Source organism: Micromys minutus, assembly GCF_963924665.1.
Source record: "Micromys minutus genome assembly, chromosome: 1".
Taxonomy (NCBI): Eukaryota; Metazoa; Chordata; class Mammalia; order Rodentia; family Muridae; genus Micromys; species Micromys minutus.
Genome location: NC_137969.1, coordinates 250,722,022 through 250,740,042, shown reverse-complemented (window position 1 = coordinate 250,740,042; position 18,021 = coordinate 250,722,022). Strand labels below are relative to the sequence as shown.

General features: G+C 43.3%; 1 protein-coding gene across 1 annotated transcript in view; it reads right to left on the bottom strand.

The window, feature by feature from the left end:
* Positions 1–212: 212 nt before the first annotated feature.
* YY1 (YY1 transcription factor) overlaps positions 213–18,021 on the bottom strand; it is a 28,180-nt gene continuing 10,371 nt past the window's right edge. Inside the window, exons 2-5 of the mRNA XM_080931110.1 lie at positions 13,507–13,669; positions 7,282–7,342; positions 5,508–5,666; positions 213–4,879 (exon numbers count right to left, since the gene is read on the bottom strand). Coding sequence (XP_080787236.1) covers positions 4,697–4,879; positions 5,508–5,666; positions 7,282–7,342; positions 13,507–13,669 — 566 coding nt within the window. The 3' untranslated portion in view covers positions 213–4,696. The remainder of the gene's footprint in view (positions 4,880–5,507; positions 5,667–7,281; positions 7,343–13,506; positions 13,670–18,021) is intronic.

Sequence of the window (18,021 nt, the reverse complement as noted above, 5' to 3'; positions counted from 1 at the left end):
TCCTTCTGGCTGGGGAGTGAAAACTCTCACACTTGTGACTTGGGTCCCAGGCACATCGTTCCTGAGTGAGAAGGGAGCATGGTATCTTTCCTGGGAATCTAGGAACCCTCAGACTAGGGGGGGTAGCTCACCCCTTGGCTGAGAGTGGAATGACCCAGCAAAGAGAACAAACAAAAATCACAGGCATTAAAGAGCTTAACATTAGCGTTTTTTATTGTATTGTATAGAGCCATGTTACACATGCTTGGTGCTTCAAACTGAGTTATGTTTCTCTGGATGCGAAGCCATCTGATGCTTGATGCAGATGCTTTTAAATACTATAATATTTCTGTGTCTATGATCTATGAGCTAAGGAAAAACCAAGGACAATCCAGAACAGCAAAGAACACTGAAGAGATGTACATGACACACAGTGCAAAGTCCTTGAGCCAGGGCCTATGGGAGTTCCCAGAAAGTGAAAACACAACTTTTCTTGCCATTTGAGACATCAGTTTAACAGTTGCTGGCGTTATAAAGATGTGACTCTGGTACTGATGCCTTCTTTCCTCCCTTCTGCTGTGTAGGTAGGTAGACAACATGCGACTCCAGGCAGAGAGGCAGTCAACGAGCACACCTGACCATCCCCAATGACATTTATAGGGTACCTGAGTGGTCTTCAACCAGTGTCATCAAATTTGCCTCTGTGAAATGCCAAGCAACGTGCTGCCAACCAACCCCGCTCAACGGTCTCCAGGATGCTGGCTGAGCACCCCTTGTACCAGTCTGGAAGGTGCACCTGCCTGTGACCTACTGCCAACACTCAATTCCAACGTCTTGACTGGTTAAGGGACTGAGTGACATTTCCTCACATCTGCCACCACCTCTTCCTATCAAGTCCACATACTGTCCCAGCTGGAGGATGGTCTTCCTGGCACCACACTGACCGATTATGCCTAAAGATGCCAGGTAGCCTCTTACCCACACAGCTGCTCTCTCCTGCCCAGTACTTCTCACTCACCTGATGGGCCTGGATGTAAGCCATTTTGAGGAAACCAAGGCACCCGAGCTTACCCTGAGAGTAGTTAATAAGCTGTGGGAAAAGCTCAATATTTTGGAGACCTAATGGACCTTGTCAATGTTGCTGGGACATGATTTGAAGCATGCATGGAGTAGCTTTTGTTCTGACCAGCCAAAGACCAGAGTTTCAAGTGTTGCAAGCAAGCACATCTGCTTTGGAGTTGAGTTCCTTATCCTCAGCTGAGTGTTATCTGCCAGGTCCTGGCCCTGGGCTCTAGAAAAGATCACACTAACACCAAAGGGCTGCAAAGTCAGCTAGGGGCCTCCTACGGCCAGAGATTCAAACAGTCTGCTAGAAAAGGAGCTGGCTTCAGCAGCCAATGGATGCTAGTCGGCCACGTACGGCATCTCCTGGCAGCTCTCTGCTCACCTCCCTGTTCTGACTCCAATGTCCCTGTACTTGCTATAGGCTAGATGACAATTAAAAACAAAAAACAAGGAAACCCAAAACACCAAAGACACGTCCCAGTCTGCAGTGGGGGGTGGGTAAAATTAGGGGGCAAGACTTCCTGGGCTATAGACACATACTCTAGGTCAGTGATGTGAAGGTTTATACCACAGGTGAGTCCTGTGGAGTGGAAATGTGGGGTGGATGCTAAGCCAGGCCAGCACCATATCCCTGGAGCACCACACACTTCACTGACAGACAGTAGGTTCTCATCTATGTGAAGACACAAGCTAAAGCTGCCTAGAAACATGGGCAGGCATTGCACACACCATCCCTTCAAGAGGTCTTACATGCCCAAACTTAGCAAAGCAAGCAGCATTCAGAGGAACCAACTGGGGGTCGGGGGCTGAGGTCTTGGGTTTTCCTCAGCTCCCCAGGCCTGGAGTCTGGGCAAAGAAGAACACACACTGCACAGGACCTGCACAGAACCAGCACAGCATTAGCTCGGTATCTCTGTGGGAAATAAATGTCACTCTGGAGTGACAGCTCTGTATACAGATAATTTGCCCCCAACCCTACTACCAAAGAGGGGTGAATAACAAATCTAAAAATAGAAAATAATCTTATTGGGTGTAAACTTATTCTCTGGAGTTTTTACATTACATTTTCTAAAAACATGCATTTATTTCTGCTCAGATGTAAGAAAATATGTCTATTAGTATTACTTACAAATCAGATTAAGTGTCTAGACAATGGACTCACTGTTAGAACACCATTTCAAATTTAGTAAAGTACATCTATAACAAAACTATAAATTCTAACAAGCAAAACGGGTTTAAGCCAAAGCCAATGAGAAGCAGCTTTCTTCTGGACACTGACACGTCGGTTCCCTCCTCTGCTGCCCCAAGCGAGGACCTGCACACCACGCTGTCTTTGAACCCCAAATGAACTTCCTAACAGAAGTTAACTGCACACTGAGAAGACAATGCCAACACAGAAAGGGCGAAGATGACTGCTCCACTCAGGTAGAAAGGGACAGAAGAGATGGCCAAGGGCCTCTCCCAAGGAATCAAGGCACAGAGGATGAGGCCTCACTCTACACATGGGCCTGACTCACAGGTGGCTGGTAGGCCTTTCCACAGCACAGGTCTGCTCTGCTGTGGAGCCTTGGGCAGGGGTCTTGAGGTGCCAGGGCCAGGCTCGAGGGTAGCACATTGGGTGAGGGGTTACAAGGCTCTGGCCTCCTACTGCAGGGCATTTGGGAACTAAAGCTCAACCTGATGGTACTGAGCGAAGGCCTGGGTGCTGCCAGCTCTGCTCAGGCCTGGTGGAGAGTCACATGGGGTACTTGGCTTCAAAGGGGCCCCTTAGGCTTACCCCCTTCCTGACTGCCAGGCACACAAAAGCCTGCTCTCCAGCACACAGCTGGGTCTGCTGATGAGCTCAGTTCCGGCAACAACTCACTGGATCTGATTCTGGACTAATAAAACAAGTGTCCCAAGTTACAATTACCATGTATGGTTCAGAAGGCACTTCAAAATTCCAGAGCCATGGGGCCACTGTTTCCAGATCACCAAATCTTCCTGGTGAGGCCGTAAGAAATTGGGCTATGTGTCTGACTGGTTGGTCTCCCGGCCTCTTTGTGACTGAATCTGGTGTTTGTCATTTTACCTTGTAGTCAAGCATTCAGCACAGAAAGACAGACAGTTAGGTTTGCATTTTGAATTAGATTTTGATGTATCACGGCAGTTTATAAAATATTTAACAAGTCTGGTATTTGATTCTAGATAAAATTCAAAAATTATACATTGAAGAGGTCACACATGACAAGTACTCACTGAGTACAACTTTCTAATTATCTAATCGCCTTGCCACTCTGCACTTAGTGTGTCTACAAGCAAACAGCTACTGGCACTCAACTGCTACATCTGACAGCATCTAATAAGGACTGTTCTGAGATTTCCGGTTGGACAAGCCAAGGAGCCACTGCCACTGAAGGCAGCCGGAGTGCTGAGGAGAAGGCTCGTCCTCCCCTGACACACCCACTGCCAGTTGGTACCTTCCCTTCAGAAAGCACCAGGCCCCACGCAAACATCACTCCCACTCGCACAAGGATACCAAGGGCAATCTTGCCAGCCATGGGTCATCTGTGTACTCTGAGGTAGTTCCCTAGCTCGGGGTGCCTCCTGCCAGCTCTCAGAATTCAGGCATGTAGGAAATGCTAAGCGTCCGCACACGGACCTCATCACAGTCACTGTCACTGAGTGCAAAATAAAGGAAACTCGAGTTGCTTTATTTAGCTTCCAATTTCTGGGAGGCTCAAGAATTATAAGTATTCTGGACAACAGAAGAAAATAAGGCTGTGCTTACAGATCTCTTTCTGCCATAATCTGTCTTAGGATCGCTATTTTATTGTTGCCCTTTCTGTTACATGGATGTACACATCAGGTGTTAAAGGTACAATACATTCTACAACTGAGCACCACTTTCCGTAACTGAACAGGCAAAGAAGTTACACTGAACATCAGCATCTGGCAGTATTTTTTGGGGGAAAAAAAAGTGACTAAAATGGGTTTAAATTGATTAACACTATTAAATCACATCTAATATTTGATACTACATGATTCAATACAGCTATACGATACAATTATACAAAATGTGTTAACATCAAAGAATACAACCAAAATTAAGATAGCAAACAAAACCTATATAACTTTTTTTTTGTACAGGAAAAATACTTTTGAAGTATGCATGTAACTGCCCATTCTTTTAAAGAAAATCTACCGCAAGCAAAGTTATCAACCTCCAGAAAAATCACACAGCATTACTAAGCATATCCCCAAAAAGTGTACAATATGCACACTTGGAAAATACAAAATTAAAAAAATTGTAAGCAACAGGTGAGCTTCATATTTATAAGAATGTGAAAAGAAGTCCCATTTTTAGCACTGTTGTATAAAGAATTGTCTTTTGATGCGAAGTTCATGAATTGTCCTCCTGTTGGGACCACACTTTACAAAAACACCTTGTTTCTGAAACGAGATTACAGAGCAAGATAGAGCATCTTAGCAATGTCATCTTATTAAAGTATTTTTTAAATTTTTACTACTTTATCAAAACATGTCCCTTAAGTGTGTAGGATTCATTTTTAAAATTCTTCCTAGAAATAATATACTAAGGAGAGGCATATTTATTCCCAATCACACTCCTGAAGAGGCTTCCCGGGGTTGAGAAGGTCTTCTCTCTTCTTCTTCACTGGTTGTTTTTGGCTTTAGCGTGTGTTAAGATGTGAGATTTCAGGTTAGTTGACTGAGCAAACTTCTTATTACAACCGTCGAAGGGGCACACATAGGGCCTGTCTCCGGTATGGATTCGCACATGTGTGCGCAAATTAAAGTCCAGTGAAAAGCGCTTCCCGCAGCCTTCAAATGTGCACTGTCAAGGAAAAACCAAACATCAACCTACTTGGCAAATGGCTGGGAAACCACCTACTATTCTGTGGAGCATGCCTCCTTCCTCACCTGGAGACCCTTCTAAGTGTATTTTAGAACTGACAGACAGGGATCTCTGACACTATAAACCCATGGCTAGCTCTCAAAAAAACAGAAGGGTTGTGCTAAATGTAAATTTAAAGCTTGAGTATTTTCAGAGACTCTCAAGAAAGTAGAATACAGCTGATTAAGGTATTTAGTGATGCCAACTGTCACAAAAAACTGTTACAGACCCACTTGATCCTTCTATAAGCAGCACCAAGTGTCACCTGGAGGTGTAGCCAACAGCACGTATAAGCACTATCAGTGTTAACACACTACTCACTACAAAACGTAGAACCTGTTGAGTCTCTGTAAATGCTACAAATTTAGTGTGTGGTTACTCTGCATACCTCCCACCCCCAGTATGTTAACACCTGCAGTCACACGAAGTAACCAGGAACCCAAGCAGACCTTAAGAGAGTCACCACGGGAGGAGTGGGATGAAGCTACCCCCACCAGTGCCCCATTCTGATACCACTGCCCTGCCCAGCACCCTAGCTTGCAGTTTGGGGAACAGGTACTGGTTCTACCTGAAAGGGCTTCTCTCCAGTATGAACCAGCTGGTGTCGTTTTAGCTTTGAGCTTTCAACAAATGCTTTGCCACATTCTGCACAGACGTGGACTCTGGGACCGTGGGTGTGCAGATGCTTTCTCATAGCAGAGTTATCCCTGAACATCTTTGTGCAGCCCTTAAAACAGAGAGAGAAGCTTAGTGGTTCACAATGCAAACTGAGAAAGGACTCAATCACTGAACAGCCTTTACTGGTTTACAGCAAAACCACCTCCCCAGGACCCCTCCCTTTAACTTTACTTAGAATTACAGAACATTAAGCTATTTAAGACATAAAAAATAAAATAAATAAATCAGACAGCCGAGAAAAAGGCCTTATTTTTTTTAATTGCAAACCCGTGCTTTACAGATGAGGAAACTGAGGCTTAGAGATGTACTGAAGTAGACTTGCCCAAGGTCACACTACTAGTAGTAGCCAACCAAGCTGGGAATAGAACCCAACATCCTGGCTTCCAGCTACATCACAGTCGCCTCACCCAGCTACAGCCCCCAGATGAAGTAACAAGCACTGAGAAATAAACAAGTTAAAATGACGGTAGTCCACCACTACCTTTGGTGGGCCCCGTATTCTGTGCTGCAACAATGGGCTGTCATTCTCCATCGCCTACTGTTCCCTCTTCTCTCTTTGCCTCTTTCCCCTTCGTGACAGAGAAAGAAGCAAGAGGGTCTCCAAGGAATGGCAACTACAGAAGAAATTTATTTGGTGAGACACCGGGAAAAGGAAGAGGCAGGCAAAGCGATACCAGTGCGGGGGAGGCAGATGGATGTGTGGTGCCCGAGAGCAGCATGTCCTCAACAATTTCTTCTGCAGTTGTTGCCCATGATGGAGTGAGTGGGGAAATGGTGAGACAGCATGACAGAAGGACAGCACAGGTCACCACTAGACAGCTTCACAGGCAAAAGGGAGGGAGGGGAAAGCCAGTTTTCCACCTTGACCTCTAACTTTAGCTCCCGTTTACACAGAGCAGCACAGAGACCCCGGCACGCATGGCATAACAGTTTTCAAATGCGTCTGAATTGTGGCTTGGATAAAAGCCACACTCGTCCCACACCTCCACACTCTGAGCATCTACACTTAGTACAGAGACTGGGGTGCACGGCCTTCAATAGTCATCTATCTATCAAGTACATTTACTCTTCAACTGCTATCATTGGAAATTCTTTATTCCATTCTTGGTTTCTTCCTCCTTGTTTCTCAGCATCCACATCTTTTCCCTGTTCAATCCAAAGGCCACCACCCACAGCACCCTCAAAGTACTTTCCAGCCACCCGTTTTTACTTTAAAAGACCAGATGCGTTTGAAAACAGTTATGCACCCTTCTAGTAGTACAATTAACAGAGTAAAAAGAAAACCAAAGGAAATTACCAAGTCTGTATTTAGTCTATTCTAGCAACATCCAAAGTAATTTTCAAGTTTCAGTCATAAGCTTAGAATCTCATAAAGACTTGTGAGTTAAGTACAACCCAAGGTCTTAAGACTTGACTTGTTAATGGTCCAAAAAGAAAGTCCTAACTCAGTACAGCCAATATATAGAAATAAGAGCACTGGCCCCTACAGAAGCCCCACTTAACATATCTTAAGTGTCCTTTACTAACAAAACAAAGTTAACACCCTTGGGGTTATAAACCAAAAATTCTAATTGCTTACTTTGTTTGTTACAAAAGTGAAACTCCTATCGCACTGTCTGAAGCCTAAGCAAAGGTCTAAGAGACACTCCCCTCGAATTACTTACTTTATGAGGGCAAGCTATTGTTCTTGGAGCATCATCTTCTTTAATTTTTCTTGGCTTCATTCTTATTGAAAAAAAAGAGAGAGAGAGAGAAAGAGAGAGAGACAGATTTGTAGGAGTGGGTCACACTCAGCAAGCATAAATCAAATCTTCCCTGAGATTTCTCCTTGTAGCACCAACACTAAGCTCCTGGTATTCCCCTTCCACAGAGGAGAAAGGACCAAAGTGCCCAGACTGCTGAGCTGGAAGATCTCCTCTAACTTCTACATGAAAGGGCTGGTGCTTAGAAAGTTGCACCATGGCCTCTGGCAAAGCTGGTGTGGCTTGGGATGGCACCACCAGCACCATTACCACATGACTCAAACACCTGCTCTTCCCACTTACCCATTAAATAAAAACTAACAACCCCTCAAATATCATCAGCCCTGACAACTGCTGACTATTTTGTTTTACCCAAAATCAGCTGCTCTAAAATATACATCTTAAAAAAAAAATTACAACCAACCAACCACACACATACAAAACAGGCCCACATCATACAGACACAAACCATCTTTTGGGGATATTAATTTTGGAAGCATGCATAGTACTTTTAAACAGAATTATTTACACCCATGTAATAAAACTCTCAAAGAAAACCACAAATGTGCACTGGCTACTTCAGAGGGGTTGGTGGACAGGTTTGTTTGTTTTATTCAAGACAGGTTTTCTCTGTGTAGCGCTGCCTCCAATTCCCAAGTGCTGGGATTAAACAGGTGCACTGACACTGCCCAGCAGGCATCTCCTGCTGGTGTTTTGGTGGAGGGATATTGTTCTTTCTGAAAGACTTTTAGCATTCCTTACAAACTTGTGTATGATCAAGAAGCAAGAAATTGGTTTCCTAGAAAACTTAAGAAGATTTAAATTTTGAAAACAGATCTTTTTAGCCCTAGTTCTGCTACCTCACACTCTTCCATGAAAGTTGGTGTCTAAACTGTAACTAAGCCAATGATGTACCAAAGATGACTTGTAACATCTCAGTAGGTTACTCTTCCACCCAAACCTGGGATAGAGTGTCTGGAGCCTCCTTACACTGTCAGCTAGCAACCTGATCAAACCTTCCACACTTAGAGACAGAGAACTTAAGTGTCTGCTGTACAGGTTCTTAACTAGTCTTTGTTGGTCTCAAACACCTGTCTCTACTCCTTAAGTGTTAGGATTACAGTATAATTCATACTATTCCCTGTTGCCTTCATGTCAGTGAATTTGAAGTTTGGGAGGGCTCAGAGTAGTAGGAGGCAACCAGCACCACTGCACCACCTAGAGGTCAGATCAGCACAAAACAGCAGCAATTCAGGAATGCTTCTACTTTTTTCAAGACACCCCCCCACCCCAAGACAGGGTTTCTGTGTAATTGTGCCCTGGCCACCCTGATCCTGGAACTTGCTCTGTAGACTAGACTCCTACTGCCTCTGCCTTGTGAGTGCTGAGATTAACAAGCATATGCCACCATTGCTCAGCTTTCTCCTAAGTCTTAATGGGATGTCTTTGAAATAGGTTCTTACCATATATCCCAGACTAGCCTTGAAGTTATGATCTAATCTCCACATGCTAAGTGCTGGTAACAGATGTATGTCACCACTCCCAATATCATTTTCAAAAAATGTGTGCTAATATCCAGCATTATTTAGAATGAAAATTTACAATACATTTGGGCAAACCTAAGACTCAATGGAGGACACAACTGTTCATTACAAGATTGGTTCTTCTTCCCTCAGAAGCTCTGCTGTGCAAAAGAAAAATAAAGGTCACTCCCACCCCAACCCAGCACCAGGACACACCACTTGAGATTTTTCACTGACTGGGATACTTTACAGACCCAGACACAATGAGGACAATGACAGGATGGATATGACTTGGGGTTGGCTTCTATTAGCTTCATGACCTTGAGCAAATCACCAACTTCTCAGCCTCGGTTTCTTACTCTGTAAGCAGGGACAACACTTCCTTTATCAGAGTTGCAAGGAGTCCCAAGACAGCACACTAGACCTCTGAGCAATGAGTTGCTATTATCACTGGACATATGGTTAGAAATGACTTCATCCTTTTGCTTCTTTGATTTTTGAGACAGAGGTCCAAACCATGTAGTCCAGATTGGCCATGAGCCTGTCAACCCTGTGGCTCAGCCACTGGCATGTTAAGAAAAAACTGTAAGTACTCACTACCACACCCGATAAAATGAATTCATTCTTTGAAGTCATCATATCATTCATTTATGCTTAACAACCCATAGGTCTGATATTCTAAATTATCTTTCAACCAAATAAACCAAGATACTGAAAGAAAAAAGGCAAGCAGAAAGCCACCTTAACAGCTTTCTTTACTTACTCTACTTCCTATTAAACTGGAGGGCATATTGGAAGACATGGCTGTTTGAACTGACATTATTCATCCTGTCACATGTGGAAGGAACAAAGACTGGATTCCCCAAGTCACCCTTGCACCAACTTCCCAACAGTTTCAGCAAAGCAAAGCCCTAACACATATTAATGTACTAATACTAATGTCTCACAGGCAAAGAGTCTTCCAGCAGTAAGCCAAGGAGTACAAGCCTCTCCACCACAACAAACACAGAGCCAGCAGGTAGGACCTAAGTTGCTGGCTGAAACAGTCTTTGTTGTCATTCAGCTATCCTCCGACAGCTTCAGGGTCTCAAAATGGAGACCAGGGTGGCCTTGAACTTGCAATACTTCTGCCTCAGCCTCTTAAAGTGCTAGGATTACAGGTAGGTGTGTTTACTCACCACACCTAGCAGACTACAGGATTTCACAGGCCAATTTTAAGGAAATATATAAGAACTGCCTAATTAAAATTAGGAGACATAAATTATTCACCAGGCTCCAGTCTCTAACCACATTTTTCAAAAACAGGCAACTCAGTAAAAGAACCCCCCCACACCTTCTGTGGCACCACCTCAAAATCAGAACCCTCTTTTTTTGAAGGGAGTAGGGTAAAGACAGGGTTTCACTGTGTAGGTAGCTGGCTATCCTGGAAACCCCTCAGTAGACCAGCCTGGCCTCAAACTCACAGAGACAGCACCATCTCAAAAATTAGAACCCCCTTTTTGGGGGTGGGAGTGGGGTAAAGACAAGGTTTCACTGTGTAAGTAGCCAGCTATCCTGGAAACCTTTGTACTCCTTTGTACACCAGGCTGGCCTCAAACTCAGTGGGCCTCTGCCTCCTGACTGCTGGGATTACTGTCATGAGCCACCATCGCCTAATTTTTTTTTTTCAGACAGCACTCATGTGTCAAACAAACTATGCAGCTAAGGATGACTATGTGCTTCCCCTGAGCATTACGGATAAAAGATACACAACACTTAACTTACATGTAAGCCTAGGGTTTCCTGTGTACAAGGCAAGCACTTCTGAAAACCAAGCAATCCGATCCTCCAGTTTTAAATAAAAAAACTTCAAAATAAAATTCATTGCATTTTTTTCTGCTTTAAAAAACAAAAAACAAAAAAACCCCACAAAAACTTATGTCTATGTAACCTAATACGAAAAGCAGCCTAAGCAGAGTGTGGCAGGTCTGAGACATTCTTTGGTCAGCATCAAGACCAGGACAGCACAGCCACACTGCCCCAGGATAGAAAAGTGAAACATAAGAACTCTCAGGCATAGGCTAAGACCTCAGGGCCCAAGTGTTGCTCTCCAATCAGACAGAGGTCAGAAGGAAGGCCTGAAGAACAAGTTTTGCCATAACTGGTGGAAATCATATGGTCTGATCCACACAGTAAAACCTGGTGCCTCTCTACTTAACATTCTACTGTTGGAGCCCCAGTCAAAGGCCCCTGAAGACACCACTCCATGATTATACAGTCTCACAACATGGAGATAACAGCAGAAAAGGGTGACACTAATAAAATCCATGTCGGTCAGTCAACATGATCTTTAAGTGAACTAACTCAAGATGGGGCTGTAATCTAATCCTTAACACCTTGGTGCCAAATTTTTGTATTTTTACATGCTAGCAAAGTGAACAAGACCACATCCAATTCTAATACAGAAGAGTCCTAAGAGCTGACTGTAAAAGGAATGGCCAAGAGGGCTGGCTCCAGTTCAGCAACACTGCCAAACACACACAAGGCTCTGGGCTCCAAAGACTTGTCACAATAAATGCTTCTCTTCAAACATTACTGTACTGTCTTATCACTTGCTGTGGCCATGGCATTCATGACATCATTCCCTGTTGTGGCCTTCTCCCTGGTGTTAAGTCCTTTTTTTTGGTGTGCCCAGGTATCATTGGAGTAGGGAGTCAAAACAATGCCACAAGTCATCACACCTGAGTTGTATGGCTCACAGCCCAGAGCTTCCCTCTCTTTAGTCTTTTTCCAGTACTTTACCTTGCCACTGAACAGTACTGCAATGTGCAATAGAGACTATTTTTTTGCTCTCCTGGTTGCTCTTTCAGAAGGTTCTTCATTGGCAGCCATGTGGTCTCACCTTCCCAAGTTTCCACATCAAATGATTCTCTTCTGCCTTCTCTGCTTCCTCTTACTCTCCAAACACAAGGGCTTCCCCAAACTTCCCATCTTAGAACTTCCATAAAATCTTGATTTTTAAGCATGACTTCCTTCTAACTTATTCCTAAAAACATGAAGTCTCCTGAGTTTAGCCCATAAATTTATCTAAACACTGCCCCCCTGTGCAATTACTGAAGGATAATGATGTAATAAGGTAGATATTGGTAGCCTTTTTCTTCCCCAACCAGACACACAGAAAACATTCTTACCTCCTGCCATCTCTAATGTTTACTCTCTCTATCCTGCTAGTCTAGCTCAAGCCTTCTATTTGAAGCCTTCTCCCATACCCAAGGGGATCAACCCATCTTGGACTCTGCTATAAAGTAATCCTCCTTGACTAAAACTCTTTCTCCCTACTCATGTCTTCAGCAGCTGCTGGGGGTAGAGGGGGCTCATTCTTGCCAGCATTCATGGAGCTAAAAACAATCTGATTCAAATCTCCCTTGATTTCATTTATTTTCTTTAAGCGCCCCAATTTCCAGGCATGACTGTACATTATCTGTACTTCCTACTGTGCCATTCTGTTCTGGCACTCATGACCATGGAAGCCTGTTTTCTATTTATCAGAACACCATGTTCAAGCCAGGTATAAAGGTACACACCTATAATCCCAGGACTTGGGAAACTGAAGCAAGATTTTGAGATCAAGATCATTGTGGGCTACAGTGAGACTGTCTTAAAACTAAGCTCATCAAGGTCCACATCAACCACCAACATGTCTCCACTCATCTCTGTGTCCTTATCCAATTCTAAGCAGCAAAGAAGAGCTGGTTAACTTTAGGAGAGCATACAATATTAAAATCAGGCACAGAATCTGATTCAGTATGCTCCCAAACCATATCTCATTGCCAAATTAGTACAATACAAATTTAATCTCCATTTGTAGCCTTTTTCTTTTAAATTGGAGAACAGGTACTTACACTTCACATAATTGTTCCTGAAATACAATTGTTAACAAAATCTGGAAAGCAGTGTTATTAACAAACAGAGCTGTAACTCTGCTAAGCCAGGACAAATGAAACAAATGGCTCTGCTCAACCTTTGGCAAGGGAAGATGCCGCACATTATCAATTCCATTTTATTTAAAATGCTACATATTTGTGCTCCCCTGACCCCACCATGTCCTCATTTTAAAAATACCTACACTAGAAACTAATATAAACAGCAGAGACTTCTGTAGGAAGTCTATTTCAGAACAAAACAAATACGCAAGTATCAATGAATACAGAAATTAATTGTTCAGAACAGTTCTCAGCCTGGGTGACCACAGAAGTCCTACAATGTCAGCATAACTTAACAAAACACCAGGAGTTACTACACTCATCACACACCAAATCATGAACTGGTGAAATTCCTTCTGTGGTCAAAGCATACAGGATAAACATGGACACATTGTAACGAAGAGGCACAGAGGCGCTGTGACATTCCCAGGCAGCACCAGCTGTGGGAACAGGGAGCATTTGCCTCATCTCTGCAAACACTTAAAATGCTGCCCTCACACACCAACAGCACAGTTATTACCAAAGCCAAAAAGTGGGTTGCTTTTGTTTTCATTAGCGTCTCTAGAGAAATACAAACCACCACTGTCAAGTGGGAATAAAAAGATACAGCTGGAAAGAATCAAGCACTTCCTAGACTAGAAAGAAAGGTTCTTGTAACTTACCTAGCAAATTCTGCCAGTTGCTTAGGGTCTGAGAGGTCAATGCCAGGTATCCCTCCAGGAGGGAGTTTCTTGCCTGTCATATATTCAGAATAATCAGGAGGTGAGTTCTCTCCAATGATCTGCTCTTCAACCACTGTTTCATGGTCAATATCTTTTTTTTCATCTGAAACACATGAAATTGATCATCTTAACTAAATAAATCCATTGAATAAAATAAAAACTTTCCAGTGGAATCCTCTTAAGTAGCTATTTATAGCTCCCACTTCACCTCTCAACCATTCATTCTGTGTCCTCAGTCTTTTTGAACTCCTAGGTCACCCAAACCTTCAACGTCAAGACCAGCAGACCTTCCTTCACATTAATATTCTGAGTTAGCCTACCAGAAGCAGCTAGCTCTCCATGAGTACACTGTCATACATTCTCCCAGTTTACCCTTGTCTGAATAACTACATTCCTCTCAGTTTTGCCTTTTACCCATTTCAAACTGTACATGGGGAAAAAAAAAAGCATTCTTCTTCGAAGTCAAGCAATCACTACAAGTTAAATCACTCCAAAAGGAAAAGCAAAGGAGACAAAACCCAAACGTCTCTCTAATTTTCCACTGCTCTATTTTTAAAAACAAGTTTTATTTTAAGAAAAGGGGGGGGGGGGGAGCAGGGCAGTGGTGCTCCACACCTTTAATCTCAGCACTCGGGAGGCAGAGGCAGGCAGATCTCTGAGTTCAAGGCCAACCTTGGTCTACAGAGAAAGTTCTATGGCAGCCAAGGCTACAAAGAGAAACCCTGTCTCAAAAAAAACAAAACCAAACACGCCAACATTTTTATTATGTGGCCTGTGCATTTGAGTGTGGGTGCCAAGGCTGAGGCTAACTTTTGGGAGGTTCCTTCTTTTCATACTCATCACTTCTTGCTGCTGAGCCTCACTCCCTCTTCTTTAAGTTGGTCTGTATTAGGATAGCCCAATCTCCTGCCCCCACTTCCCAAGTACTGTGATTACAGGTGTGAAACACCACAGTTTACTCACATAGCCTTTAGTCTGGACTATAATACAAATCTACATTAGAAGTCTGATGTAGCAGCAGGTACATTTACCCAGTGTTTACATGCAGCTCTACCTTCATCATTACACATACTCCCTAGGAAGTGAGAGTACTACCACCCACTCAGATTTTACAAAGAAACTCAGGCATGGAAAAATTAAGCAATTTACCTACCTGGGGCTGTTAAATTGTAAACTTGTAAACAAAATTCAGGGACACAAGGGCAAGATGTATGTGAAGGTTAGACAACTCAAGACTCATTTCTTCCTTCCTGTACATGTGACCTGGGAAGTGAACTCAGGCTATCAGTGTACTTATTGATCCATCTTGCTGGCAACCCCCTCCCCGTTTTTTAAGAAAAAGGACATAACAAAAATGAAGCATTTGTATTGGTTGTAAACTCTTAAACCTAACTCTCAGACCTGTGTGACAAACTGTGTCACAAGTGTCTCTTAGGAAGTAGGAAGACCACAATAATACATCCATGTATAGGGGGGCTGGAGAGATGGCTCAGAGGTTAAGAGCACTGACTGCTTTTCCAGAGGTCCCGAGTTCAATTCCCAGCAACCATATGATGGCTCACAACCACTGGGATCCGATGCCCTCAAAGCAACAATGTACTAATACATAATAGCATCCATGTATTGATGAAGATGCATTTCTACAGATGGATGAATGGGTGTAAGAAAAAACAGCTGATTGGCTGCACCAATTAAAATAAAACATCAGCAGTTACAAAGCTGGGAATCCACACTGGCACTCAAGTTCTCAGTCTGCTCTGTCAGTCTCTCACCTAGATACACTATCACACCAAAACCTAACCTTACAGAAATACAACAGTAGGCATGGAAGCTAGATTCCCTATCCACTTTCCCCAGCCCCAACATTCTGAATGTAGCTCGGTAGGTAGGATTTGTCTACCATTAGCCGCCCCGAGTTCAATCCTCAGTTACACATAACCTATACCTGATGCCACAAGTGTATAAATCAGAACTTGGGGAGTGGGGGTGGGTTCAAGGTTATGCCCCAAGTACAAATGCAAATTTGAAGCCAGCCTGGGAATATACCACTGAGAACTCCCAACCTAGACTAACCCTTGTATTAGTTCCAAATATATTAGCCAGGGCCTTGAAGATAAATAAATGCCTGTCATGGTGGTGAGAAACAATACAGTCTCTACCCCCAGGGAAGGCACTTCTAGAGAGGGAAGTTAAATGATGACACATTTCTATGGAATCACACCTCCAGCCCAGAGAACATTTTTTTTGAGATTCAATTCTTACTATACTCAAGAGTATAAAGAACACAAAAGAGAGTTTGGGGAAACAGGAATAAAGTGCTTGTTCTGCAAGTCTGAGTTTGTTCTCCAGCACCCATGTAAAAACAAGGGCAAGGTAGCATGTGGAATCTCAGCTCTGGGGAAGCAGAAAACACGTAGATCCTTGGGGGCTTGCCTGAAAGGGAGCTGAAGTACTTGCTGTGTCCCAGTTTAAGGCAGGACTAGGTGGAGTGGTTCAAACCTCTTATTCCAACACCCATGAGGAGATGAAGAGGTAGGCTGTGAGTTTGAGACTATCCTGGTCTACATAGTGAGACCCTGTTTCAAAGTTAAACATTGTTTAGGGAGCTGGATAGATGAGATGACTCCAGGTTACTAATGAGTTCCATCCCCAATGGCTCACAATCACCCACTAACCAGTCCTGCAGATCACATGTCCTCTTCTGGACCCAGCTGACACCTATGCTCACATGTGCACACACCTACAAGTAAAAACTAAGAATCAATCTTTTTTTTAAGTGCCCCACTTTTACGAACACTTCTTCAGGGGTCATCCAGGCTGCTTTACTGACACAAGGTCAGGTGGACTTCACTGGCTTTAAGAGATAGCACAAAACCCACTGCCTAGCCCTTCACACACTTGACCTACATGATGAGTTTTTATTTAGAGAAACAAGGATTAAAGTGATAATTTTTCTACTTGTAAAGGGAATAATTTCTGAGAAATGTGATTTAGTACCAAACAAACACATTCCCAGGAGGCCCTCACAACACTGAAGATTTCGTTTGGAGGACTAAACCATAGTTTGTTAACCCGATACATCTCTTGGAGGATGGTGGTGTCACTTGCTGAATTAGCCGAGTGGGGAAGAGATGATGGAAATGAAAGGAAGGGAGGGAGGGAGGCAGGGAAAGGGGAAAAAAAAAAAAAAGTCTAACTGCTTTGAGATGCCCATGCAGGCTGTCAGAAAGCAAGGACAGGGAATAAAAAGGAATCTATGTTGGTGAGAATGGTGTCAGTTGCTGGCACACAGACTTCATTTATAGCCACAGAAACAAAGAACACACCCACTGAAAATGGAAGAAGGGTCCTAGAGCCACCCCCTAATTCCAACAATAGAAAAACAAGAATTTGCAAAGGAAATCAAGAAGGGAGAAAAACATTAAAAGCCTAAAGCAGGGCTGCATGACCTTTGTCACCTTATGGTCTGCATTACATCTCGTGCTACGAGCCAAATGTGAGTCCTCTGCTAGAGCAGTAAGTGTTCTAACTGCCAAGTTGCCATCTCTCCAGCCCCTTGTTTTGTTTTTTGGTGTGTTACTCTTACTATGTGGTCCATGCTGGCCTGCTCTCATATTCCTTCAGCCCCTTCAGAACTGGTTACTAGCTCGTACACATCACATACTACCTTTTGCGTTGGCTATTATTACAGTCTTTTAATCTCATAATACTGAAAACCAAAGTACAAGAGAATGTAAGCTGATCTACTTTGAATGTCAAATACAACATTGATTTTTGAAAACTGCAACAGGTGATAGTGTACACAAACCAAGGGAAATTATGTTCAGGAAGCAAATGATCTAATGCTGGTTTAAAAATTATTAATGCACCAGATTCAGGGGACATGCCTAAAGTTTCGACATTGTCATTTACAAATGTGTTAGGCCATGTTCATAGCTTTATTAGGATACATATGGTTCACAGGCTGTAGGTTGGGCTTACCTGTTAGAGGTTCATTGCTGGAGTTTCCTTTGAAGGCAAAGTGGGCACGGAGCCAGATTTGGCAGGGTAACAGACCAAGGTCTATTTGGAAAGTCTAAGACATAAGATACTGACTGAAAGAAGTGCAGTGGCAAGAGTGCCTTGTTTAGAATGCTAGGCTACAACTGCAGTCCTGTATTTCTACACTAACGTTACAGCCAGATGAGGATGACCCAGAACTACCAGAGCAGAGATAAGCAGCCCAGGATGCAGCTGTGGAAGAAACCAAGTCTAGTCAACACCATCTGTGAGGGGGAGGCTGAGCCATTCATCCACATTCAACAATCCCTGTAAATGGTACTACCCAAAAATCAGAAAGCTATACAGACTAGTCCTCCTGGTATTCAGTTCCCTTACCAAGGATGACATTTTCAGTCTGATGAGAAGTAAACCAAGGGACAACCTCTAGTTACTAAGTCTTAATTAAAAACATTA